Genomic DNA, 27,818 nt, shown 5'->3' with positions numbered 1-27,818 from the left:
ATATATGTTATTGTATAGTTCTGAATTTTAGTTTCATTCTTCACGCACACTAGTCCCATTATAGCAACACGTACTAAAGTATCATTTTAATTATACTATAGTTTCATTCGAGAATAATGTAGTGCTTTATTTTTTAGTTTCATTTCTCACACACATTAGCTTCATTATAGTAATATTAAAGTATCATTTTAATTCTACTATAGTTTCATTAGACGATCATGATCGTCCATTGAAGCCGTCAAATCCGGCTTTAATGTGTAGACAAGGTGCACATGGATTCCCTAACTTATGATTACCTATGTGTAATGCTTGAATTTGGGAAATTTAATTTGTAGACAAGGTGCACATACAGGGATTCCCTAACTTATGAATGCTTGAATTTGGGAAATTTAATTTGTAGACAAGGTCCACATACAGGGATTCCCTAACTTATGAATGCTTGAATTTGGAGAATTTAATTTGTAGATAAGATGCACAGGGATTCTCTAACTTATGATTACCTATATGTAATGCTTGAATTTGGGGAATTGAAGGGTATGTTAATACTATAAATATGAATTTCTTTACATATGGAACCCACATTTGACATTGATTACTTGTACCCTTGTTTTGTCATTATTGTACTCCAAAACTGAACACTCAAGACTTGAGAAAATATGAATAATAATATCAACAAACCAAACAGACTCTCTTTCATATTATATATATATATTGTTGTAATAGGGATAAAATATTCTTTTAGCCCATTTCTAAACTTTTTTAAATAAAAATCTATTGCGTATATTAGTAGTTTGGGTATATTCCACTACTGGAAATTATTGAATTTCCGACCACTTGAAAGTGATCTTAAATCAAGTTGAAAGCAAATAGTGATCGGAAATAGCAACAAGGGTTTTTCCGAATACCAAAAGTGGTCGGAACAAGGCTTTCAACTTGATTTAAGATTACTTTCAGGTGGTCGGAAATTTCAGAATTTCCAGTAATGTTCATTTCCCTTGTAATATAATTATGTATTTTACACATTATATATTACACAAAGAATAAAAATCATTATCAATTATATTTGATACAGTTATATATAATATGTAATAACTCTCCGTACAAATGTCAATTAACTTTGTAAAATTTCTTTATAACGTTGGCCCCAACAAGATATTTTTGTCCCTACCCAGTGAATATATATTGCATTTAAAAGTAAAAGATGAGTCATCTAACAAAAAATCAACTTTAGCCAGGGACAATAAATGGCAATTGGCACATCTAGGAAAATGTATTCTTATTTTTGTCTAGTCAAGTTAACGTTGCTTCCAAAATGTTAATGTGAGTATTATATTATTAGAATTATAGGCTTCATATATTGTACGTGAAGAACAACCAGAATAATAATATTAGCCATGTTTGATAACATAGTTAGTTTATTAGTTAATTTTGACTTATTTGATTATTATTAGTTGTTTGGTTTTGTTAAACAATCGTGTTTGATTAATTAGCTTTTTTTGTATATGTTTATTGCTCCAAAATGCTAAAATTCAAAAAATTGTTCAAAACAGCTTTTCTGATCAATTTTTTTAGAAAAGCATTTTACATGTAATCAGTTATCAACTAATAACTTATTTACCAAACACTTTTCTACAATCAGCTAATGCTATTAAATATTAAACATACTAACACAATCATTCTCTTCTTGGAACCCGCATCCACTCGAAGTGGTTTTTTATAGTAATAGTTGTCCTCCTTTACTAATATAGGTATATAGAGGCTATGTTCGGCAAACCTAGCTGAAAAGGTAGCTGAAAGTTTAAAAGGAGCTGAAAGTTGAAAAGCTATAAGCTAGGAGCTGAAAACTGAAGAACTGTTAAGCTAGTTGTGATGCTTGAAAGTGTTTGGTAAAATTAGCTCTTTAATAAGTTGGTAAATGTAAAAAGCCAAAAAAGGATATTTTCATAAAATTTAAATTAATTTGTTTACATATTAAAATTTAACATTTTGTCTTTTTAAAAAATTAACATTTTGAAATAAAATTATTAGCATAATCATGATTTAGCATCCCATAATGAAATAGCAATATTGTTGCGAATCTCCTTCATCTAATAATAATAATAATAATAATAATAATAATAATAAATAATAATAATAATAATAATAATAATAATAATAAATAATAATAATAATAATAATAATAATAATAATAATAATAATAATAATAATAATAATAATAATAATAATAATAAAAAATAATAATAATAATAATAATAAAATAATAATAATAATAATAATAATAATAATAATAATAATAATAATAATAATAATAATAATAATAATAATAATAATAATAATAATAAAATAATAATAATAATAATAATAATAATAATAATAATAATAATAATAATAAATAATAATAATAATAATAATAATAATAATAATAATAATAATAATAATAATAATAATAAAAAAAATAATAATAATAATAATAATAATAATAATAATAATAATAATAATAATAATAATAATAATAATAATAATAATAAAAAATAATAATAATAATAATAATAATAATAATAATAATAATAATAATAATAATAATAAAATAATAATAATAATAAAATAATAATAATAATAATAATAATAATAATAATAATAATAATAATAATAATAATAATAATAATAAATAATAATAATAATAATAATAATAATAATAATAATAATAATAATAATAATAATAATAATAATAATAATAATAATAATAATAATAATAATAATAATAATAATAATAATAATATAATAATAATAATAATAATAATAATAATAATAATAATAATAATAATAATAATAATAATAATAATAATAATAATATAATAATAATAATAATAAAAAAAAAAAAAAAAAAAAAAAAAAAAAAAAAAAAAAAAAAAAATAATAAAAATAATAATAATAATAATAATAATAATAATAATAATAATAATAATAATAATAATAATAATAATAATAATAATAATAATAATAATAATAATAATAATAATAATAATAATAATAATAAATAATAATAATAATAAATAATAATAATAATAATAATAATAATAATAATAATAATAATAATAATAATAATAATAATAATAATAATAATAATAATAATAATAATAATAATAATAATAATAATAATAATTATTATTATTATTATTATTATTATTATTATTATTATTATTATTATTATTATTATTATTACGGTGAAAGTTGCGGATAAAGGAGAAAGAGAAAAAGATTTTAATTGGGAAGGATAAATTAAAGGATGTCATTTCTTTAAAAGACACAGATAGAAAAAAGTTAGGAAGCTACTAGCTTATTTTAAAACGTTGCTATGTGAGGTAGCGTTCCAAAATAAGCTCTTATTTTAAACTACGAGCTTATTTTAGGAACATTATTAAACAGAGTTTAGCTTATTAGTAGCTTAATATAAGCTCCTAAATAAGCTCTGCCAAACAGAGCAGAGTGACAACATATAGTTCCCCACCCACAAGGTAGATATAGTATGAGAATGAGAAATTATTATTTTCTTTTTAAATCCTTTATATAATAAAGCTATATGGTTTGAGAAATAATTAATGTTACAATTAATGCCACAACATCCTTTATTATAAAAAAAAAAAAAAAAAAAAAACACTACATTTAAAAAATAAAATAGCTATATATTATATAATCATATAAAAAATATTTTTTTGAAAAATAAAATAGCTATATATTATATAATCATATAAAAAATGTGTTCAATTAGAGTTTAAATTTACACATACAAAATTTGAAATTTGCTTTCCAAATGTAATTATCTTAGTTATTATTCGTATTGTGAAAATTATAATATAGATCAAATACAATTAAGAATAAATCAATGTAATTATGTAAATTCTCTCTATAAGTTTATTTGAATATGCACATAATTAGAGATTATATTAACCATACAAAATTTTAATTTTAATTTTAATTGTAATTTTGTATTCTATAAAAATAATAAATACTTGACCAATGGAAGCTCAAAAATATTATTATATTAAATAATTTAAAATATTTTAATTTTTCTATTTTTTATTTATATTTATAATAACATAATTTTTTCCCATGCATCGCACGGGTAAATTACTAGTATAAGAAATGATATATGACGATTTACGTAAATATAAAAAATGAATATTTAAAATTATTTTTTCTAATGGTTTATTCATTTAATACTTTTTCAACAAAAAAGCCGTTTCCTCAGTTCCTCTTTCTTTTTTTTTTTTTTTTTTTTTTTTTTTTTAGTTAAAAAAAAATACTCAAAAAGGGAAATAGTATACTCTCTACTAGGAGTATTAATTACATTTACCAAGTGGCTTGATATTAACTGTACTCTCTGCTTGAAATATTACTTTACAAGTGGTTTTCATTTATGGGAAAAAAGAGTAGTCGGACCCTTAAAAGTTAAACCAATGGTTAATTTATTTTTCCTACTTTTAGTTCATCCACTTTTGAAACATTATTACTATAATTATTTTCATTATTAGCCTTTCAACTCTTAATTTCTCATTGTTTTAAGTCTTTTTGGTCAAACACATGTTAATGCACATGCTGCTTTCAGGTAATTGTTTGGTCGAAAAATTCACCACAAACAATAAAAATGAAATACCCAAAATGTCCGCATGTGCAGCTCAACTGGTCATACGGGTGAAGTTTGAAAAAAAAAAAACCACAAAATCAAAACCCTAATGGTGGAAAATGATGATTGAGGAATATAAGTAGAAATACCCAAAATCACAGGACCAAAAATAGTAAGACGCATGTTAATGGCATGGACATGCTACTTTTAGGTAATATTATTTCATCGAAAAATTGAGACGGTAAAAAACGATGATCGAAGATTATAAGCAGAATTATTGCAAAATCGAAGGACCATAAAATAGTTATTTAAAAAAAAAACTATTAATCAACGCATCAATAAATATCACTGCTGGAAATTATGAAATTTCTGGCCACCTGAAAGTGATCTTAAATTAGGTGGGAACAAGACTTTCCACTTGATTTAAGATCACTTTCAGGTGGTCGGAAATTCTATAATTTCCAACCATGTATAATAATGTAAATTAAAATAGAAGTATAGGTAGTTTAAGTGTTCAACTATACTTTTAAAAAGAAAAAAAAAAAAGGTCTATAATATATATAGATTGACATCTTTGGTTTGGGAACTCACTCCACTATCCATACACAAAATTTCCTATATATCCCTCACCCCCTCAGCTCCTTCATTTCATGAACTCATATCCCCTTTAGTATTAGCTACCTAAACATACACTCCAACCCTCCTATATGGTCTTTGCTTTATCCCATTAAAAATGGAAACCAAAGAGAACAAGAACAACAACAACAATAATCTGCAGGCATCATCAGTCATACAAAACCCCCATGTAGTGAAACCTGGTTCCCATTTCTTGATTACCCATGTTATGTATCTGCTGTTTGTCCCTCTCTTGGGGGCTGTTTCTGCTCATTTTTGGAGTACAATCAAGCTCAATCTTGCCCCACTTCTTGCATGCACATCATTCCTGGTTTTCCTGGCCAAGTTGTACTCCAACAACAGGCCAAGAAACGTGTACTTAGTGGATTTCGCGTGTTACAAGCCGAAACCGGAGCTGATGTGCTCTACAGAAAGATATGTTGAGAGATCAAGACAGGCCAACATATTCACGGAGGAGAATCTGTGTTTTCAGAAGAAGGTTTTGGGGAGATCCGGGCTGGGACAGAAGACATATTTCCCAGAATCTATCCTGGGTGTTCCTGCGAAGCCTTGTGTGGGGGAGGCTCGGGAGGAGGCTCGGATGGTGATCTTCGGGTGCATTGATGAGGTGTTGGAGAAGAGTGGGGTGAGAGCCGAGGAGATTGGGATTGTTGTGGTGAATTCCAGCTTGTTTGGGCCGATTCCATCGCTGTCTGCCATGGTTGTTAACCATTACAAGCTTGTGAGCAGTGTTAAGAGCTATAACCTGGGTGGCATGGGTTGCAGTGCTGGGCTTGTCTCCATTGATCTTGCCAAACATCTTTTACAGGTCTTTTTTTCTCTTTTAATTTGCCATCTCCTTTAATTCTCTGTTTATGTTGTGTCATTTTTATAGTCAGTAACATTTTCCTCTTCAAGCATTGTTTTTGCATACTCCATTGGTAATCACACCAGCCAACTCTTAGCTCAATCAGGTCCCAAACCGGAAGGCACTGTTTGCCAACTCTTAACTTTGGTTTATTTGATCATTATTAGCTGTTTGATTTTGTTAAAAAAATCAAAAAACTACTCAAAGTAACTTTTTAAATTAACTTTTTGAGAAGAAAAAAATTATACCAAACAGCTATTTTTACAAACACATTTTTACAATCAGCTAATGTTATCAACTAGTCATACCCTATAACCCAGTAAACTGACACTATCAGCTAACAGTCATTTACTAAACAGGGTTGTAGGGACTCTCCTAAGAACTTGTTATATACAAGTTCATGGGTACAAATTTTCGATTTAATTTATACTGTACTTATGCTACTGAATTCTCTCGCACTTGGACCGTACCCGCGCCTTCTTATGTCTACCTAATACATTGTTGATTATTTCTTTCATTGCCCTTATTATTTTACCGGTCTAGTTACTCTGGCAGAATATAATGTCAACACTCACATAGTCGAGTTAACATCCTAATCAATCCCGGTCTTTTTGTGAGCACGGGTCATCAAGTGATGTTTTCGTGTGGATCAAAATAAATTTGATCGAGAAGAACACTTGATACTCGAAGGTGTACCGTGTACGTACATACACTCGGTAAAAACTTGCATTGTAATTCTAGTCACCAAAGAATCACAATAAGTTAATCATTTTAAGTTAGTTCATAACTAACCGACTTAAACTAATCAAGAAAACTAATATGTCACTCTAGTTAGGAGTCAAATTTGTAACTTTCTTGTGCCTGTTAGGCCGTTACCAAGTAAACCAAACCCATAGCTCACCTAAATTAACTATGAATTACATTGAATGAGTTGAAAATCAAGTGGAAGCGTTAACTATTAGGACACATTATCCCATAATTTTAACTTATACCAAAACTTGATTATTTATAAAAATAACATATTATATGTCGGCAAAGGAGCTTCTGTGTGGGGACGATCTTAGAGATAACTCGAGTTCGATTTTCATAACTAACAATTCCCCTTTGAGCCAGATCCCATGTCTCCCGAACGAACGAGATTAGTCGGGTGAACCCGGACCGTAAGACTCGGAACACCTTGTGATCTTAGCACACAAAAGAAAAATCATAGTATATGTTGGTTGGAAGAGTTAATTAACCTAGGAAGATTGGTTGAGTAGTGATACAAACCCCCAAATTTAAAAGAGTTGGGTTGTGGTCATACTTCATACCTAGTACGACATTGTACGTAGCATTTATTCCCTGACCTTGCAATAAATGGCATGCACTTAATATATATCGTCTCCCATCAACCCACTTTAAGCTAGTAAAGGTGATGTAATGTTTTTAGATACTTCTCCCAATGTTTTTAGATACTGATATGATATTATGATATGATGAAAAATCAAAATGACATTAAATTTTAAACATATAGCATTAATATTGTATCATAATGAATGTGTGTAACTGCAGGCGTCACCAAACAGCTACGCGCTGGTAGTGAGCACGGAGATCCAAACTCTCAACTGGTACTTAGGCAACGACCGGTCGATGCTGATGTCCAACTGCATTTTCCGGCTGGGCGGCGCGGCGGTGATCCTCTCCAATCGCCCCTCCGACCGCCGCCGCTCCAAGTACCAGCTGATGCGCACCGTCCGCACTCACACCGGCGCCCACGACAACAGCCACTCTTGCGTGTCTCTAAAGGAGGACGAAGACGGCACACTCGGCGTCGCCCTCTCCAAAGACCTGATGGCGATGGCCGGCGACGCCCTGAAGACGAACATCACCACCCTCGGCCCCTTAGTCCTCCCCATGTCCGAACAGCTCCTCTTCTTCCTCACCCTCGTCGCTAGAAAAGTGTTCAAGATGAAGAAGGTGATGTAACGTTTTCCCATTATTTTTATTATTATTATTAGCAAATATTAATTTTTCATCAACAACTATCATTTTAGTACCAATTTTTATTCACGATTATTGTTTTAGTGCCAAAATTCATCACGCCAACCATCCATTCGTTTAAGACATGCTAAAATACGAAATTATTTAGGTATTTTCATCATTTTCAAATTAAGATCCCAATTTGAGTATGAATAAAGGGATTTAAGCCCTGAGATCTATCCCAATTCGCAATTTCACCCTTCAAATTAAGGTATGATGATGAGGAAAACTGCGAATTGGAATTGATTTTAGGACTTAAATCTCTTTATTTATGCTCAAATTGAAATCTTACGAACCTTGTGGTCCACTAGTATCAAGTTGCTCCCCTATGTGAGAGGTGGTTGGTTCGAGCATTGATGGAGGTGATTATGGTGACATGTAGTGACATGTAGTAGCTTGTATATGTAGGTATCCCTTCCCTTATAATAAAACAAAATTGGAATCTTAAGTCGAAAATACCCTTAATATTTTTAGAATTCGGCATGTCTTAACTGAAGGGAATTTTGGTAAAACAAAATTGGAATCTTAAGTTGAAAATGACAAAAATATCCTTAATATTTTTAGATTTCGGCATGTCTTAACTGAATGGAATTTTGGTACTAAAATAATAGTCGTGGATGAAAATTAGTATGAATTAAATATGTTGACCAAAACGATAATTTTACTAATAATCGTGGGACCAAAATTGGTATTTGCTCTTAATAATATTATTATTAGGTTTACCACGTATTTATAATGTGTCGATGTGGGGTATGTGCTTACAGGTGAAACCCTACATCCCGGACTTCAAGCTGGCGTTCGAGCACTTCTGCATCCACGCCGGCGGGAAGGCAGTGCTGGACGCCATAGAAAAGAGCTTAGAGCTCAGCCAATGGCACATGGAGCCGTCGAGAATGACGCTCTACAGATTTGGAAATACTTCCAGCAGTTCATTATGGTATGAATTGGCTTACACAGAAGCCAAAGGGAGAATCACAAAAGGTGACAGAATATGGCAGATTGCATTCGGGTCAGGTTTCAAATGCAACAGTGCTGTTTGGCGCGCATTGAACAACATAAATCCAGCAATGGAGAAGAACCCTTGGATAGATGAAATCCATGAATTTCCGGTCCATAACTCTTCAAAGATATAACAATAACTATATATACTAGCTAAAGATCGAATATTAGTGTATATTTCAAGAATCTTATTATAAGTTTGGATTTTATACATGAAATCCTTATATTACGTTATTTTAATATTCTGTAAACTTTATTAATAATTATTATATATATGTGATTATGTGATCAAGAATATTTGCCCAAATGGAGTCTAATCCAAATCCAAATTCTCAATGTTGGTTATTAGGAGAGGTGAGACTTCTCAATTCTCATTCATTAGACCAATTACTATAATTTTCGATTTTATACGAGAATGGAAGTCTCTAACTAATATAATTGTTGAAAATTTATAGATCAGAGTAAACATATGTTTAAAGATTTCAAACTTAAATACTATTTTGGGTGCAGTTTTGTGGAATTGAATTTTTATTTTAAATGCACTAATTTAGTATATGAATTTATAAAGTTGGTTTAATTTGCATCCGAGAATGTGCGTCTAGTTTGCCTACTTGTACCACTACCCAAGAGTATGTAAATGTATACTAGACAAGTCACACATAAAAGATAAATCACATTTAAAAGATCTCGTGTGAAGAACTCGACCAAGGTGTTAACAAGAATCATGTTTCATTAGTTCATTCACTTTGCCTTCTTTTTCAAAACTTGACCAAGAGGATGTTGAATTGCCTTCTTGATAATATTTTATTATTATCAAATATTTTACGTGATTAGTAGACTTAAATTTCAGTTATCATTGAAAAAATTTTAAGCAAGTGAATTATCTTAAAGATAAAATTATCCTTTATTTAATACTTTTTTTCTTAAACTTACTTTTTTTTTTTTTCCTCCCAAATCACTTTCTTCGGCTTTTTTCCCAACCATCATTACTTTTTCACAGCCTCCCTTTTGTTCATTCACGCTTGGTTTCTATTTTTGTTGCTTTTGGCATTTTGGAAGCATGAATCTGAAGCCTGTTGCCATTGAAATTTTTGATAGAGGTATAGAAAATATGGACTATTAATCTTGGATGAGAGAGGGTTGGGAAAAAAATAAGTTTAAGAAAAAAGTATTGAAATGATAAATTTATCTTTATAATAATTTACTTGTCTGAATTTTTGTCATTGATATATAGCTAGAATTTAAGTGAGATGAATCAAATGTGGCAATAATTTAAAAGTCATGAGACAAAATTTCTATACTAGAAGAACTCATATGGCATTAACTCATTTATAACAATAACATAGTATATGTTGGTTGGAAGAGTTAATTAACCTAGGAAGATTGGTTGAGTGATACAAACCCCCAAATTTAGAAGAATTGGGTCCTGTTTGGTAAATGACGGTTAGCTGATAACTGTTAGTTGTTAGCTAATTGAGTTAATTAGAGGGTATAACTAGTTGATAATATTAGCTGATTGTAGAAAGGTATTTGGTAAATTAGCTGTTAGCTGATAGCTGATTGGTATAATTTATTTTCTCAAAAAACTAATTGAAAATTTTGTTTTGAGCAGTTTTTTTGAATTTTAGCATTTTAAAGTTACAAAAAGTTAATTAATAAAACATTTATATTGATATTTTTAATCAAATCAAACAATTAATAATAATTAAATAAGTAAAAATTAATTAATAAATTAATTATTTTATCAAACAGGGCTTTGGTGTTTTCATACCTAGTACGACATTACAGCATTTTTTTATTTGAAAGCGACATTATAGCATCTATTTCTTGACCGTGCAATAAATGGCATGCACTTAATATATATCGTCTCCCATCAACCCACTTTAAGCTAGTAAAGGGGGAGAAGATAAGCTAGTAAGGTGATCTAATGTTTTTAGATACTTCTCCATATGATATGATGTAAATTATTTAAATATGTTATTCAAACTTAAATATATATCGTCTCTCATATCATAGATTTAAATAATTACCAATATATAATTACTAATAACTTGCTATGATATGATGTAAATATTTAAATAATTACCAATATATATTGTACTATTTATTTATCTAGATTTTCTCACAGGGTTTTCCTAACAAGTTTTTAACGAGGCAGGATCGTGATCAAATAATGTCAAAGGGAAAGTGTTATAAATATTATAATTATTGTAGACATTATAATTAATTTTGTAACGTTTGTAACAGATATGTAATTATTTATCATTAATTCACTCCTTAATTACCTTTTATATATATATATATATATATATATATATATATATATATATATATATAATCTTGTTTTGGAATGAAATTCTGAAGATGAACATTCCCAAGCTTTCTTGTTCTTTATTAGCTGTCATCTACTTTTGAATTTTGAACAGACATTCTAATTATAACAAAAACAACAAATAAGTAATTATTTATTATTTATTACTTGAATTGATGAACTATCTTTTTAATGATTTATTTGCTGTTGAAAACAACACCTCTGTAATCTATTCTAAAGAGAAAAAAAAAAAAAAAAAAAATCAACTTGTTCTCAATAGAGACGGTTTACCAGCTACCATTATACTATCTATTTTAAAGACTATAGTCTTATTTGGTAAATGTTTGTTAACTATTAGCTGATTGAGTTAATTAAAGGGTATAACTAGTTGATAACATTAGTTGATTGTAGAAATATGTTTAGTAAATTAGTTATTAGTGATAGCTGTTTGGTATAATTTTTTTTTTTAAAAAAAGTTAATTGAAAAAGTTGCTATGAGTTGTTTTTTGAATTTTAGCATTTCAAAGTTACAAAATTTTAAATAACCAAACACATATATTTATTTTTTAACCAAGTCAAACAATTAATAGTGGTCAAGAAAGAAAACTTGTCTTAGATTTTCATAATAAAACCCTAGTATGCAAAAGTGTTATATGCCGAGACAATTCCAATCAAAATGATCAAGTTATTAATTTGATAATTATAAGGTCCCAAGTTCAATTATTTCTAATGAGAGTGATTTATTAATTTTTTTTTTATTTGAGCTGATCAGCTATAAATAATATAGATCGATTTATCTCTTTATATTATAGTTATTTAATTTGTCGGCTAAGATGTACACAATCTTAAATAATAGCGTTATATATGCAATGTAAATAGGCTAGTGAGTAACTAAGATTTAAAATCACTATTTTACCGACTCGTAGCAAATGAATTCAACACAACAAGATGGCCTCGTACAGTGGTCCGATATTTAGTATAGAAAACTAGTAAAGGACTAAAGGTATTAAATATGTTCTTTAATTTTCTATAACAGGCAACTACCTTGGCGTGATGGTTGTAAAACATTATATTGCAATTGGTCTTGGTGCAGTGAATGATTTTTTCTTTTTGTTTTTGGGTGTCAAGAAAAATCACAGTCAGTATTTAAGAGTGTTACATATGTATTGGGTAAATCTCGTTCCTGTGTTGTAGCTACCTTGCAAATTGCACGGGAGAAATAAATCGCATTGAAAGATATTTTAATCTAATAATTAAAAGTCTATTAATGAAAGAAATCTCAAACATATATATCCGATCAAACGTTTACCACTATACAAAAATTTATAGCTAGTAGTGTAAGCGCACGTTTCAATAGCAACAATCTTCCAAGCACCTGTCAGCCTCAATTGCACAACATACTTGACCTACTCCGATACTAATTGTTAAGGCCAATTGCTTACTACTATGCCTAAAGGGATAGCTAATAGTAAAAATACGTACAATTATATTTTTTTTATACTTGCGAAACAGTTAGTACCATGTTTCGATGTCAAAATTACGTGTTACAATGAATCACAAGGGTATATCCATCACAGAGGGAGGGCACATGCATGAAAGGAACTAATCAACAAGAGAAAAAAAGAATGATGACTACTATTGGTGTTGGCGCAGGACGTCCACTACAATTTCAATATTTATTTCTTTTATTTTATGTTATGGGATTCTAGATAAGTCATATTATTTTTAAAATGATGTATCAATTCGCTTCAGTTATTGATGAGAATTAAAAAAAAAAATAGAGAATATATATATATATATATATATATATATATATATATATATGGTGAGTTCAAATGAGAATACCCCTTAATCCAAAGTCGACGACCATTAGAATTTGTTAATGGTTGAGTATTTTAGTAAAAAAAATAATAATAATAATGCGAGATCAATTTTATAAGGGAAAAATGGCACTATCAATTTTATAAGAGAAAAATGATACTTTTTTCTTACTGAGTTATATGGTTATAGCACTTTTTTTCTGAGTTATTCCTGCATCGTCATTTGTCCCCTCAATTATTATAAAAATGGCGGTTTTCTCCGCTGATATATTAAATGGACATTTCTACCCTTAAAATAAATATTTTATTTATTTTCCTTCTTCAACAAATTATTGCTTATACGTAGGGATGATCACGATTCGGTTCGAATTGAACCGGACACTATAGCAATCAAATCAAAACTTGTTTGTATGATTCAAAATCAGAACCCAATATTTGAATTTCCGTTTATTAAAATCGTGAACGGAAAAAGATGGATCCTAAACCGTAAACCAAAAGTTCAAATCAGAACAACTAGCATTAGCTTAAAGAATTATAGTATTTGCAAATAGTGAATGTTCTTTTTCGCATTTATTCTGATTCTCACATATAAGTATATATAAACATGGTTTGGTTTTAATTTTGAACCGTCAATTCATGGTTTCAAATCAATTTGAACTACTGGTTCAAACTTTCTTTTAAAATTTTATTTTCTATTTTTAAAATATTCTAAAATTCAAGAACTAATGTATTTTATTTGTTCAATTCAGAACATGAACTGGCAGTTTTGGTTCGTCATTTTAATAAACTCTAAATATTGGGTTTCGATTTTAAATTGTCATCATAACCTTTCTGTTTGGTTGCTATAGTGTCTGTTTGGTTTGGACCAAATCGTAGTTATAATTTGTTGGAAACGAAAAATAAAGGAAATATTTATTTTAAGGATAAATATGCCCATTTAACATAACAGGGAAACAAAACTGACACTTAAACAATGTAGGAGGAAAAAGTGCTATAAGTATATAACATAGGAAAAAAATGCCATTTTCCCATTTTATAATTATTAAAAAAATTCAAGTTTGTGTTAAGAATCAAACATTTATCACTACTCCAAAAGTTATAGCTCCCTATACAAAAGGCAACTTTATTTTTTTATATACCCCCACCACATTTTTCGAAAGGAGGGTGTTAGACTTGACCCTTAATTCACCAGCCTCCGTCCAACAATTCCCCTAACCACTAATTACTAAACATGGCCCTTGGTTTTATCGGTCTCCACCCAACAGCTGCAATATTAATTCATATAACTAACCCTTCCTTTTTCTCATTATTTTCTAACAACATAACCATTGATCTACCAAATGGATAAATCAGATTAATCATCACTTATTATCTTGACTCATGTTCCCTAAAATCCCTAAGTCTATATATAGTGACACCTTTGATTTGAGAGCTCACTCTTCTGCTATCCACACTGAAAATTTCCAATCCCTCAGCTCCTTCATTTCATGAACCCATATCCCTTTTATTTTTAACTAAACATTCCCTTTCTCCTACATCCAATAACACATTATTGTACCTAGCTGACAATGGACACAAAAAAGAACAACAACAATAATATTCTCCCATCACGCAGCAGACTGAATCATTTGAACCATTTTTTCCATTTCTTGATTACCCATGCCTTGTATCTTCTGCTCTTTATAATCCCTCTCTTAGGGGCTCTTTCTGCCCATTATTTCTTCACTCTAACCACCTTTCAAGACGCAATACTCCATACATGGCATCTCCTCAAGCTCAACCTTCCCCCAGTTCTTGCATGCACATCATTCCTGCTTTTCTTGGGATACTTCTACTCCAAGAACAGGCCAAGAAACGTGTACTTAGTCGATTTCGCCTGCTACAAGCCTAAACCAGAGCTGATGGGCTCCACAGAGCGGTACATGGAAAGATCAAGACAGACCAACATTTTTACTGAGGAGAATCTGAGTTTTCAGAAGAAAGTTTTGGAGAGGTCCGGGCTGGGAGAGAAGACATATTTCCCAGAATCTATCCTGGGTGGGCATGCGAAACCTCGTCTGGACGAGGTGAGGAAGGATGCGGAGGTGGCGATTTTCGGATGCATTGATGAGGTGTTGGATAAGAGTGGGGTGAAGGCTGAGGATGTTGGGATAGTTGTGGTGAATTCCAGTGTGTTTGACCCGGCGCCATCGCTTTCCGCCATGATTGTTAGGCGTTACAAGCTTGTGAGCACTGTTAAGAGCTTCAACCTGGGTGGCATGGGATGCAGTGCTGGCCTTATTTCCATTGACCTTGCCAAACATCTTCTACAGGTCTCTTTTCCCATCTCCTTCTCTGTTTATATCATTGTTTTTGCATTCTCGAGTGAGTAAACTAGTCTAGTTTCGATCAGATTCTAATCGAGAACCACAGTCTCATGCTGTTTTAACATATATATGCACCGTTCATCTATATCTCTACTTATTGCATTATATTGTTTGGTGTTTCTTTCATTGTCTTTACTATTTTTTGTTTTTTACCACTATGCTAACCATACCTAATTGAGTTAACATTCTAATTCCCCTTTTATTAGCATTGGTACATTGCATTTTTATTAGCTCAAAATAATCTGTTTACATGATGTAGCAAGTTATCGATTTTAAAATTAATTTTTTAAAATAATTTTTAATAAATAAATAATTAACATATTCAAAAAAAATAAAAACGGCCAGCTAGAGATGAATCGTCTCCGGCCGACTTCATCTCCATGGCCGGAGACGAACCTCCGTCTCCAGCCATGGAGACAAAGACCTTCGTCTCCATGGACTATGGAAACGAAGGGACCATCCCTTCGGCCATTCTTCCACATAAAAACTACCATTATTTACTTTATATTTTTAAATTAGAGAAACATACAACTACAAGTAAATATAATTTCAGTTATTTTTATTTAAATTTTCATTTAAATCTTTTTTCAGGCAATAAATTCACCCTAAACTCTATTAATGATCTAGTCAAAGAAACAAATCAACTTGTTCCACATATATAGAAACTACCTTTAATTTACCTACCATTGTACTATCCATTTTGAAGAGTAAATAACTGATATCTCGATTCTCGAGCCACATACTTATCACCACAAATGCATTTATAAGTAAAAAATGTTTGGATTACACGGACAGCTCAATTGATTCTGAGATCATGCCTTTGATAGCTACAATATAAGAATTACGCTCTCTTATGCTGGGTTGAGATGTGAGACCTTGAGGGGGTGTTTGGTTCACGGAATGTTAGATTGCTAGGAATGTAAGATTCATGTGTTTGGTTTAAAACTAAAATATGTAAATAAGACAAATTGATTAAAATGCTAAAAGCCCAAAATTAGTAATAAGGTAAGGGAATGAACCAAACATGGAAATATTATATTCTCAAGCAAATATAACGTTAGTTATCTTCATGGTTGTAAAAATCGCGCCTAGGCACCCGGTCGCTGCCGCGAGGAAGGTCGGAATCGACCTCCTCCGCGACCAGTCGGTCTAGGCGACCGCATATCCGGCTGAACAGGCATTGAAAATTTTGAAAATTTTTAATTTTATTTTTATTATAAATAAATAAATAAATAATTGACGCCTAGCGCCCCCTTGGCGTCTAGGGGCGCCTAACGTTTTTTGCAACATTGGTTATCTTATATAACTTGAACCAAACACCCCCTTGAAAGTGGGAGAATTTTACTCATTCTGTTCTATTTTATGTGTCTGATTAGGTTAATAGGTTTGACTGAAGTTATTTTTAATTTAATTTTTCATAGCGTAAGTTTATTATATGTATATAAAATTTATATATTTAAAAACTACATTAAAAATATTAATAATTACAAAAAAAAAATTAAAAATATTAAAGAAAATAAGTAAACAAGAAAATTTCGGTTGACCAATGAATAACATACAAGACAAATAAAACGGGACAGATAGAGTATTTTCATGAGAGAAAAATAATAATAATAATAATAATAATAATAATAATAATAATAATAATAATAATAATAATAAATAATGTGTAACTGCAGGCGTCACCAAACTGCTACGCGCTGGTGGTGAGCACGGAGATCCAGTCTCTCAACTGGTACTTAGGCAATGACCGTTCGATGCTGATGTCCAACTGCATTTTCCGGCTAGGCGGCGCGGCGGTGCTCCTCTCCAACCGCCCCTCCGACCGCCGCCGCTCCAAGTACCAGCTGATGCGCACCGTCCGCACTCACACCGGCGCCCACGACAACAGCCACTCCTGCGTGTGGCTAAAGGAGGACGACGGCGGCACACTCGGCGTCGCTCTCTCCAAAGACCTGATGGCCATGGCCGGCGACGCCCTGAAGACGAACATCACCACCCTCGGCCCCTTAGTCCTCCCCATGTCCGAACAGCTCCTCTTCTTCCTCACCCTCGTCGCCAGAAAAGTGTTGAAGATCAAGAAGGTGAAGCCCTACATCCCGGACTTCAAGAAGGCGTTCGAGCACTTCTGCATCCACGCCGGCGGGAAGGCGGTGCTGGACGCCATAGAAAAGAACTTAGAGCTCACAGAATGGCACATGGAGCCTTCCAGGATGACGCTCTACAGATTCGGAAACACTTCCAGCAGTTCATTATGGTATGAATTGGCTTACACAGAAGCCAAAGAGAGAATCACAAAAGGTGACAGAATATGGCAGATTGCATTCGGGTCGGGTTTCAAATGCAACAGTGCTGTTTGGCGTGCTTTGAAGAACATAAATCCAGCAATGGAGAAGAATCCATGGATGGATGAGATCCATGAATTTCCAGTTACTAATTAAACTATCATATATAGTATTAGTATCTGTCATTTATTTTAAAATTTTATCATTCCACCATTTAATAACTATGACTAAAATATAATTTTATCATTCAATTAAAATAGTTTACGAGAGGGAGAGATAAGTTAAGAGGCATGAGATTTGAATGATAAAATTGGATATAAAATTCATATTATGATTTACCTCTCCTCATTTTCCACCCTATTAGAAGAAAAAAATAATCAATCTTACATACTAAAATGTATTTTTTTGTGTATAGTAATTGAATTGAAAACGATTGATAATATAGCCTCCTAGCTATGATGGTCCAATTTATATAGTATAGTAATTATTGTATTAAATATCTTTGCTAGGGAGTCAGGATGGATAGAATCCCAGTACATATCACTAATCTGGGTAAAAGTGAGAGTATGGGCTAACGACTGCCAGTAAATATCACTAATCTGGGTAAAAGCGAGAGTATGGGCTAACGACTGCGGACAAGTAATGATTTTATTTTACTGTCCTTTTGACGGTCCAGTTTCTGGGCGCACGGGAGCCCGCCCAAAAGGAATTATCACTTGTGGGAATCAGACTCGAGTTATCCCAAAATTCTCCTCCGCAAAGAGAGTTCATTTGCTACTTGAACTACCCTCTTGGGTTATATTCTTTGTGATGATAATATCTAAAAGAGTTAATTTTATTTTTTGTCATATTTCATTTCACTTTTAATCTCTTTTTTTTTTTTTTTCAAAACATCCCTCGTTGGTTCTAGTATTATTATGATATAACCATTTTTTGTCATCCGTCAACAAACATGTTTAAATGATATTAAATAAGAGGACATTTAATTTCAATCTTTATATATATATATATATATATATATATAAAGTGGGTTCACCGCATTTATATATGAAGACATTTCTTCAGCTTGGATTTCTTGAGGATATATGTGTTCTATCATCTACCACTGTTCTACGGAAGCGTGAATTGCACTTGAAGAAGACAACACTCTGACCCATGAATTAAGGATTTTTTTCTTAAAAATATAACGTATCAACTCCTTGTATAAAAAGATCAAAATACCCTCATATTTAATATCATTTAAACATTGTTTGTTAATGAAGAACAAACAATGATTATGCCACAATAATACTAGGACCAACATGAGATGTTTTGAAAAAAATAACTAAAAGTAAAATGCAACTTATAATTCTAGAATCATAAATGGAATTAATTTATATCTAAAATTTTAAATTTAAGTAAGTTAATATCAAAATTAATTTTGTGTTTTGTAATAATTATGTATAATTAGCAAGACTATCTACAATTGAGTTTGTCGCTAACTTGATAATTAGATAAATCATCTTAAGTTAGCTCGACCGACTTAAGCTAACCAAAAAAATAATATGTCACTTTAGTTGGAAGTCAAATTTATAATCTTCTTGTAATTACCTAGCTAACCAAACCCATAGCTCACCTAAAATAACTAGAGTTTGTCTTCATATGATCTTTTGAACAATCACAAGAGTATCTTTTAGTTCTGGATATTGTTAATGTTTTGAATCAGTTGTCAAATGTCTTAGTTACTTTTGTTTAACGATCAACAAACAGGATTGTTCATTACTTAGTGATGATTTTTTTTTCTATACTTCACCGTACAGAGTGGTTTAGTTGTCCTCCTCTTATTGTAATGCCTTATTGAAAGATATTCAGTCAATCATTATTGTGTAGACCATGATCCACACAAGTTGTGTGAGCTATATTTTATATACTGTTTGTATTCAAGAGATGTATATTATTTTTGTACTGAGTGTACATTATATTGTATAATATACATTCAATACAAAAATAATGTACATTCATTATATTAAAAATGTACTTTTTATTACGATTCACATAACATTGTGTAGCCATTGTCCACACAATAATTTGTCATATTCAGTAATGAAAGGCTGTTAAAAAAAAAAAAAAAAAAAGTTTGTAGTATGTGCCATTAGGCCCTATGATGATTTGGGTTATGATTATTGGGCTGAGAATTCTCTGGAATGGGGATATATGGATCTTTGCAATTGTTATGGGTTCATAATTTTTAAATTTTATATTCATAATTATTGAACTTTATATTCACAGAATTCTATGTTCATAATGATTGAATCTCTATATTCATAATTACAGAATTATATGTTCATAATTATGTTCAAAACTTTTTGTTCATAATTATAGAATTATATGTTCATAATTTTTGAACTTTATATTCATAATTATATATAGTTTTAGCACCGTATCCACCTTGCAAGATAGACACAGTTCCATAGCATAATTTGCCGGATTTTTGGGTTAGCTATTTAATCCATAAATAATAAGCCCTATCACTATGAATGTTAGTCAAAAGAGTTAATTACTGAAACGGTCCCTAGGCTATAGTGAAATTATTGGTTTGATCCATACAAGAAGAGTAAATATATACAAACTGTAGAGTTATATCACAATGAGAACTATGCACACAATAAAAGTCCTAAAATTCCGTTTACAGGTTGAACTAAGAATCTGCACCTTATCCCGCGAGAACCAGTTGTTATATTATAGACCGCGGTGCATAATCGATTATGCACCGCGGCCTATATACGGCGCCGTTTCTTTAAGTAAAGAAACGGCCCGTCGTTAGAGTTAACGGAGTCCGTTTGTTTGGTATATTAAACACCAACTGACACTACAGTATATTCAAACCGACACTGCAGTTATATCAAAATGATACTGTAGTTATAGTGAAATGAACCTGCAGTGTATATAAACTGAAACTGAATAACATTTCACATATTTGAGTGTATATTGTACAATGAAGCTGTAATTATATCAAAATGATCATGTAGTTGTGTTTTAATAAAACTATAGTGTATATAAAATAAAATTAAATAACATTTTCACATATTTGAGTCTATAAATATCGAATGAAACTATAGTTATATCGAAATGAAACTGTAGTTGTGTTCAACTAAAACTGCAGTGTATACAAAATGACACTGAATAACAGAGTTACTTTTTGCAAAAGGGTGCGAAACGGCGGAAATAAACATTGTTAATTTTCATTTAAAAAAAAAAAAGACGCGCGGTGCATAATCGATTATGCACCGCGGTGCATAATATAATTTGCCCGCAAGAACGCAAACCGCGGAGCAGTAATAGGTTTGGTAAAATTATCTATCAACAGATCTTTGGTTAAAATAAAATTCACCTGGAGGCAGGGCCGGATTTTAGGCTGTGCAAGCTGGGCTACCGCACAGGGCCCCCAATTTTAGAGGGGCCCCAAATTTTAGAGGTCCAATATTTAATTTTTACCTAGCTAGTTTAGAAATAAAAATTAAAAGTTTTAAATTGAATTTAAAAGATTCCATGAAGAGATGGTAAGAATGTGTATTTATTGTATTTTAACTCGGAGGTCAAAGGTTCGAAACTTGCATGTATCGATTTTAAAAATTGTGATTTTGGTAGTGCCACATTTATTTACCAGAACAGGGCCACCAAAACTTAAAATACGGCCCGGCCTGGAGGTCACTTACACCCACTTTGTCACGAACGAAGTGATAATCAATCTCAATATGCTTCGTACGCGCATGAAAAATATGATTGGCACACATATACGTGACACCAAGGTTATCACGCCACAACTTTGGAACATGCACAGAAGAAACACCATTGAAAACCTCAGTCACTATTTGAGAGTGTGTATTAGGTAAATCTCGTTCTTGGGTTTTAGCTGCAAACTACATGGGAGATATAAATCGCAGTGAAAGATATTTTAATCTAATAATTAAAAGTCTATTGATGAAAAAAGTCTCAAACATTTATGTCTTTTATGAAAATAATAATATGTGAGGATCAAACAGTTAACACTATACGAAAATGTATAGCTAGGGGCGTAAGCGAACGTTTCAATAGCAATAATCTCCCAGGCGCATGTCAGTTTTAATTAGTTTTATTATGTGATATTTTGATACTTAGCTTTAAGAAATGTTGGACAAAAGTAGAAGAAATGTGTCAATTTAAGATACGGAGTAATTTTTAGGCCAACACAATATTGAAGTCAAAAGTATGTGTTACAAACTTACAATGGGTCAATTTAAGATAATTTTTAGGCCAACACAATATTGAAGTCAAAAGTATGTGTTACAAACTTACAATGGGTCAATTTAAGATAATTTTTAGGCCAACACATTATTGAAGTCAAAAGTATGTGTTACAATCACCAGGGTATATATCCATCATAAAGGGAGGGCACATGAAAGGAATTAATCAACAAGAAAAATAAAATGATGACTACTATTGGTGTCGGCGCAGGACGTACACTACAATTTCAATATTTAAAAAAATAATAACTTTTCCTTTCAAAAAAAAAAAAAAAGAAAAGAAGACTTTTCTTTTATTTTATGTTATGGGATGCTATAAGTCATATTTTTAAAATGATGTATCCATTCACTTCAATTATTGATGAGAATTTACAAAAAAAAAAAGAAAAAAAAATAGAGAATATTAGATAGAGAAAACATATTATTCTATCTACCATAACTTTTTAAAATTTTCCATTATTCTCAATCTTTAAATTAGATTTCTTTTTTTTCAATGGTTGGGTTCTAAACCCTTAATTATTAACTGAAAATTATTGTAATGCGCACCGTCCGCACTCACACCGGCGCCCACGACAACAGCCACTCCTGCGTGTGGCAAAAGGAGGACGACGACGGCACACTCGGCGTCGCCCTCTCCAAAGACCTGATGGCCATGGCCGGCGACGCCCTGAAGACCAACATCACCACCCTCGGCCCCTTAGTCCTCCCCATGTCCGAACAGCTCCTCTTCTTCCTCACCCTCGTCGCCAGAAAAGTGTTCAAGATGAAGAAGGTGAAGCCCTACATCCCGGACTTCAAGAAGGCGTTCGAGCACTTCTGCATCCACGCCGGCGGGAAGGCGGTGCTGGATGCCATAGAAAAGAACTTAGAGCTCAGCCAATGGCACATGGAGCCTTCGAGAATGACGCTCTACAGATTCGGAAACACTTCCAGCAGTTCATTATGGTATGAATTGGCTTACACAGAAGCCAAAGAGAGAATCACAAAAGGTGACAGAATATGGCAGATTGCATTCGGGTCGGGTTTCAAATGCAACAGTGCTGTTTGGCGTGCTTTGAAGAACATAAATCCAGCAATGGAGAAGAATCCATGGATGGATGAGATCCATGAATTTCCAGTTACTAATTAAACTATCATAGTAATAGTATATAGGCTGATAAAGTCTTGAATTAGTTTAATATTATAATTGTGTGTATGTTGTCTTAATATTTTGTAACCTTTATATATATGGTTGCATTCAAATACAAACCATGGTTGCATTCAAATACAAACCACCTCAAAATACAAACTTGAACTCATGCACACATTAACATATTTACATGCACACAGGGCGCACCGCCAACAATTTGTGGGATTAACTCGTGCACATATTAGCATACTTACATGCACACAGCACGTAGGATAAAAAATCACAACCATCCATCAAAGCTCGTACACACGTTAACATACTTACATGCACACAGCGCGTAAAAGGAAAAAATCACAACCATCCATCAAAGCTCATGCACACATTAACATATTTACACGCACACTGGACACACTGCTAACAATATCTGGGATTAGCTCGTGCACACGTTAACATACTTACATGCACACAGTTTGTATTTTAAGTGAGATTTGTATTTTAAGGGGGATTTGTATTTGAAAATAATCCTCTATATATATATATATATATATATATATATATATATATATATATATATATATATATATATATATATATGCACTCAGGTGCGAATAAGTGCCCAGGAAGGAATATGCGAACGAATAAGTGCGCGACACGTGTCCAGATCTAATAGCTTAAAAAAAATACGGTGGCATTTTCATAAATAATTGAACATCAAAGTGCAAGTAAAAGCACTTACAAGTGCACCTACTTTCACCTATAAGTGCATGTAATTTTGTCTTGTTAGCATTCACTTCGCGCAAACATTCATGCACTTGGGTGTGCTTATAACTACAGGTGCAACTACTTATAACTATAGGTGCAACTACTTATAACTATAGGTGCACCTACTTTCACCTATAAGTGCATGTAATTTTGCCTTTTTAACATTCATTGATCTGAGTTCAGCGGGTAGTAATAACCCTGAAAATCACCCGCAAACATTCATGCACCTAGGTGCAACTACTTATAACTATAAGTGCAACTACTTAGAACTATAAGTGCAACTACTTATAACTATAGGTGCACTTAGTATTGATACTCTGTGTAAATTTTTACTTGCACCTATAATACATTTTGCATGCACTTGTAATACATTTTACTTGCACTTCGATGTTCAATTATTTACGAAAATAACACCGCGCTTTTTTAAAAAAAAATCAGTGTTTCTCATCCATTAGATCTGGACACATGGACGAACAAAATCCATTCCTATTTCGCTCCTGGGCGAAGCATTCGCACCTAAGTGTGATTATATATATATATATATATATATAATCAACATAGTTTTATAAAATACATAATCATAAATTTAGCAAGTGATGTTTTACCAGTCATGTTTTTTATTGGTTATACTATTTTTCTTTAATATTTTTAAAATTTGAGTCAAAAAATTTATTTTAAATTTAATTTTGTGTGTTTAATAGTATTTTTAATGTAATTTCTAAATATATAAATTTTATACACTAATACTAAACTCAATATTATAAAAAATAAATTAAAAATAATTTGAGTGAAGCCTAGTTAACCAAATATGATGAAAGGCAGTGTCATTTGCACCAAAAAAAAAAAAAAAAAACTAGATATGGGCCATTAGGCCCTATGATGATTTGGGTTATGATTATTGGGCTGAGAATTCTCTGGGATGGGGACATATATGGATATTTGGGCTAGCTATTTGATCCATAAATAATTTCCATTTCGATAAAACTGTTGTGGAGCTCTCTCGACTCTCGTACATTCTAGATTTCTAGGGACTAGGAAACTAGGCTTGAAAAGATTCCATTAAAAAGAAAAAATCAACATCCATATACCATTGCAGTGTAATATTTTTTTAAAGTGTACAAGCCCTATCACTATGAATGCTAGGCAAAATAAGCAAAAAGTTATGAATTCAAATTAATGTGTGGGTTGGATAAGTTAGAAATTCCTAAAAAGTTATGTATGTTTTATATATTACTGACCAGGACTATGTGGTCTAATGGTATCCGGGTTGGACTTCCATTTGGAAGGTTGTAAGTTTGAGCCTCAGTGGAGACGTTGTTAACTCTTTGTGTTTCAGTAGGTTAGTAGCATTCAAAAAAAAAAGTAAACTCTTTGTGTTTCAGTAGGTTAGTAGCATTCAAAAAAAAAGTAATAGGATAGCACTCCGCGGTACAGTACATAAGATAATTTTGTAAATGAACCATTAGAATTATCTGTAAATATGATGCTTGAAACCATGGATGCTTTAACATCACAATTAAAAATTAAAAAAAAAAAAAAAAAAAAAAAAAAAAAAAAAAAAAAAACACCCGTACCAGCCATTTGCTAGATCCTTAAGAAAGACATAGTGGGTTGCTCTCACCCAATGAGGGTCCAACATAATGTGCAATAGGGCATTCTTTTTTAAGTGACCCCTTCTATTAATTTAGAAATTGACGTGTTGTTTCTCAGAAAAAGTATAATTTAGGTGAATTTTATATTGCACTATGGGTTTTCTTCCAAATTGGTAAAAAAGGAAGGGCAAGTCATGCAAACTAGCTTTTAATATTTTTTTTATTTTTTAAAATAATTACTCCATTAAAGGGCCCTCTTTTTGTTGTGAATTTTGGAAAGCACATCTCAAAACTCTGTGAAATCAAATGCACAGTGTACAAGCAAACTCTATTCCATTACAACATCTAATCTGTGAGAAAGAGTTGGTAGAGGGTTGCTTTCATAAAGGTATTATTATTGTCAAACTTTGGGCAAGCTTTTATTATTATTATTTTTCCTTTGGACAGCAAGTGGACCCCATTTCCACTTAAATAATTTCAGAAATAAATAAATAAATAAATAAATAAGAAAGTGAACCCACACCCCACTTTGACCCTACATCTCTATTCTTTGAAAAGTACAATTTTAATTGCTAAATTATGATCGGAGTAACTTGGTTTGGGCTTGTAGAGAACATCTTGAGAAGAATTGGCAAGTTAGAAGAATCACTCTTCTTTTTTTTTTTTTTTTGGAAGAAATCAGTCATATTTTTTGGGAGCAAAATAAAGATAAAGTGGTTGATTGACTGGCTAAACATTTTTTAGGAGCAAAATAATAATAGGATAGACTTATCACAAAAAAGGATAACAAAAGCCCCACAACAATGATTGTGAAAAATTTTAACCAATCAAATTATTTTTTTTTTACTAACAATAAAAATAAAAAGTTTAGTTCCAACTGTTCAAAATATTTGCACGCTATAATTTAGAAATATTTTATCTATCCTTTTCAGTTTAATTGTCTCCACCATGCTTCCGTTTATTTTTCTAATAATTAATTCTTTTGATAATGAGAGAAATTTATAATTACTACTGGAAAGTGCACACTCTATAAACTCCATACCTATGTAGTCACACTTATACAAAAAATTAATATTTTAAATGTGATAAACTAGTAATTTTGAAATAATAATACTCCCTCAGTCTCATTTTAACTGTCCTACTTATTATTCATTGGTCAAACCAACTCTTTCTTCTTTGTTTATTTTTTTAGTATTTTTTTTTTACTTATTTTTAATTTTTTTCTTTTTGTGTTTAATAGCACTTTTAGTGTAGTTTCTAAATATATAAATTTTGTATATTAATACTAAATTTAATATTATAAAAATTTAAATTAAAAATAACTTCAGTCAAACCTTGTTAACTGAACCAGACACATACAATGAGACGGGGGAGTAATAATATATTAATTAAATTTGTTGGTTCCCGCGGAGGGAACCTTAAATAATAAAATACAAATGGATTACATTGGATAAATCACCCATTTACAACAAGGAACACCATATATATATATATATATATATATATATATATATATATATATATATATATATTAAAATTAAACTATGCTAATTTCGAAAAAAAATTAGATTTTTTTAGAAAGTATAGCATATCACTTTCGCCTCGTAGTACTATCTTCTACACATTCTATCTCTCATCATTGTAGATAAGTCCACAAATTAATTTTTGGAATATCTATTTTTTAAATAAAGCATATTTATTTATTATTATTTAAAAAAAAAAACAATTCTTTTGGCATATTTCTATATTTTCAAAATACACCAATAATGCAATCCACAAATGTAATTCTTATTGGATAAGATTTTCCCATTTCAAATGCAGAAAATACAAAAGCCTACCCCAAAATAAATGTAAATGGGTAGAAAATATAAATAGCATTAAATAGAGTGTTGGGTAGAGGTTTTGATGGTCAAGTTTAGCAGTATGCTATTGAAACGTGACATTTACGTATTGTTGCGCAAGTATAAATAAGAAAATAAAGTTGTGTGTTCATTACTAACTATAACTATAACTTTGACGTAGTGGTAAGTATTTGATCATGACAATTGGAGGTTCTAGGAGGAGGGTTGTTGAGATGGAGACTTGTATATTAAGTTCTTAACTTAGAGCTTTAGTAGTTAATCCCATTAGAAATTTTGACATCTATTGTCAAAAACCTTGTTTACG

The 27,818-nt window shown here is 31.0% G+C and overlaps 3 protein-coding genes across 5 annotated transcripts; all 3 read left to right on the top strand.

The window, feature by feature from the left end:
- Positions 1-5,168: 5,168 nt before the first annotated feature.
- LOC109175911 (3-ketoacyl-CoA synthase 20-like) lies at positions 5,169-27,635 on the top strand. 2 transcript variants are annotated; one of them, XR_002053327.1, is made up of 4 exons: positions 5,169-6,068; positions 7,659-8,063; positions 8,891-9,371; positions 27,625-27,635. XR_002053327.1 is itself a non-coding variant. In XM_019325287.1 (3 exons), exons 1-3 carry the CDS (start codon positions 5,358-5,360, stop codon positions 9,257-9,259), a joined length of 1,485 nt encoding a protein of 494 aa, XP_019180832.1. In that variant the 5' UTR covers positions 5,169-5,357; the 3' UTR covers positions 9,260-9,407. The 2 variants fall into 2 exon arrangements, 1 of the variants encoding a protein (XP_019180832.1); XM_019325287.1 differs by lacking the exon at positions 27,625-27,635 and having other exon boundaries at positions 8,891-9,407.
- Positions 14,678-18,158, top strand: LOC109175910 (3-ketoacyl-CoA synthase 2-like). 2 transcript variants are annotated; one of them, XM_019325286.1, is made up of 3 exons: positions 14,678-14,838; positions 14,887-15,568; positions 17,302-18,158. In XM_019325286.1, the coding sequence occupies exons 1-3, from the start codon at positions 14,825-14,827 to the stop codon at positions 18,061-18,063; spliced, it is 1,458 nt and encodes a 485-aa protein (XP_019180831.1). In that variant the 5' UTR covers positions 14,678-14,824; the 3' UTR covers positions 18,064-18,158. The 2 variants fall into 2 exon arrangements, with proteins under 2 accessions (XP_019180831.1, XP_019180830.1); XM_019325285.1 differs by having other exon boundaries at positions 14,679-15,568.
- Positions 22,708-23,321, top strand: LOC109175913 (3-ketoacyl-CoA synthase 11-like). Its single transcript, XM_019325289.1, has one exon. It carries the CDS (start codon positions 22,708-22,710, stop codon positions 23,296-23,298), a length of 591 nt encoding a protein of 196 aa, XP_019180834.1. The 3' UTR covers positions 23,299-23,321.
- Positions 27,636-27,818: the final 183 nt, after the last annotated feature.

This window comes from Ipomoea nil, unplaced genomic scaffold (assembly GCF_001879475.1).
Source record: "Ipomoea nil cultivar Tokyo-kokei standard unplaced genomic scaffold, Asagao_1.1 scaffold0688, whole genome shotgun sequence".
NCBI lineage: Eukaryota > Viridiplantae > Streptophyta > Magnoliopsida > Solanales > Convolvulaceae > Ipomoea > Ipomoea nil.
The sequence above is the reverse complement of the archived record's forward strand: the minus strand, read 5'-3'. Positions and strand labels throughout refer to the sequence as shown.

Bases quoted from the DNA above. Each gene is read 5' to 3' on its own strand.
- LOC109175913 (XM_019325289.1), top strand. From the start codon at position 22,708: ATGCGCACCGTCCGCACTCACACCGGCGCCCACGACAACAGCCACTCC.
- LOC109175910 (XM_019325285.1), top strand. From the start codon at position 14,825: ATGGACACAAAAAAGAACAACAACAATAATATTCTCCCATCACGCAGC. The intron at 15,569-17,301 runs GTCTCTTTTCCC...GTGTAACTGCAG, and splicing joins TTGCCAAACATCTTCTACAG to GCGTCACCAAACTGCTACGC.
- LOC109175911 (XM_019325287.1), top strand. From the start codon at position 5,358: ATGGAAACCAAAGAGAACAAGAACAACAACAACAATAATCTGCAGGCA. The intron at 6,069-7,658 runs GTCTTTTTTTCT...GTGTAACTGCAG, and splicing joins TTGCCAAACATCTTTTACAG to GCGTCACCAAACAGCTACGC. The intron at 8,064-8,890 runs GTGATGTAACGT...ATGTGCTTACAG, and splicing joins AAGTGTTCAAGATGAAGAAG to GTGAAACCCTACATCCCGGA.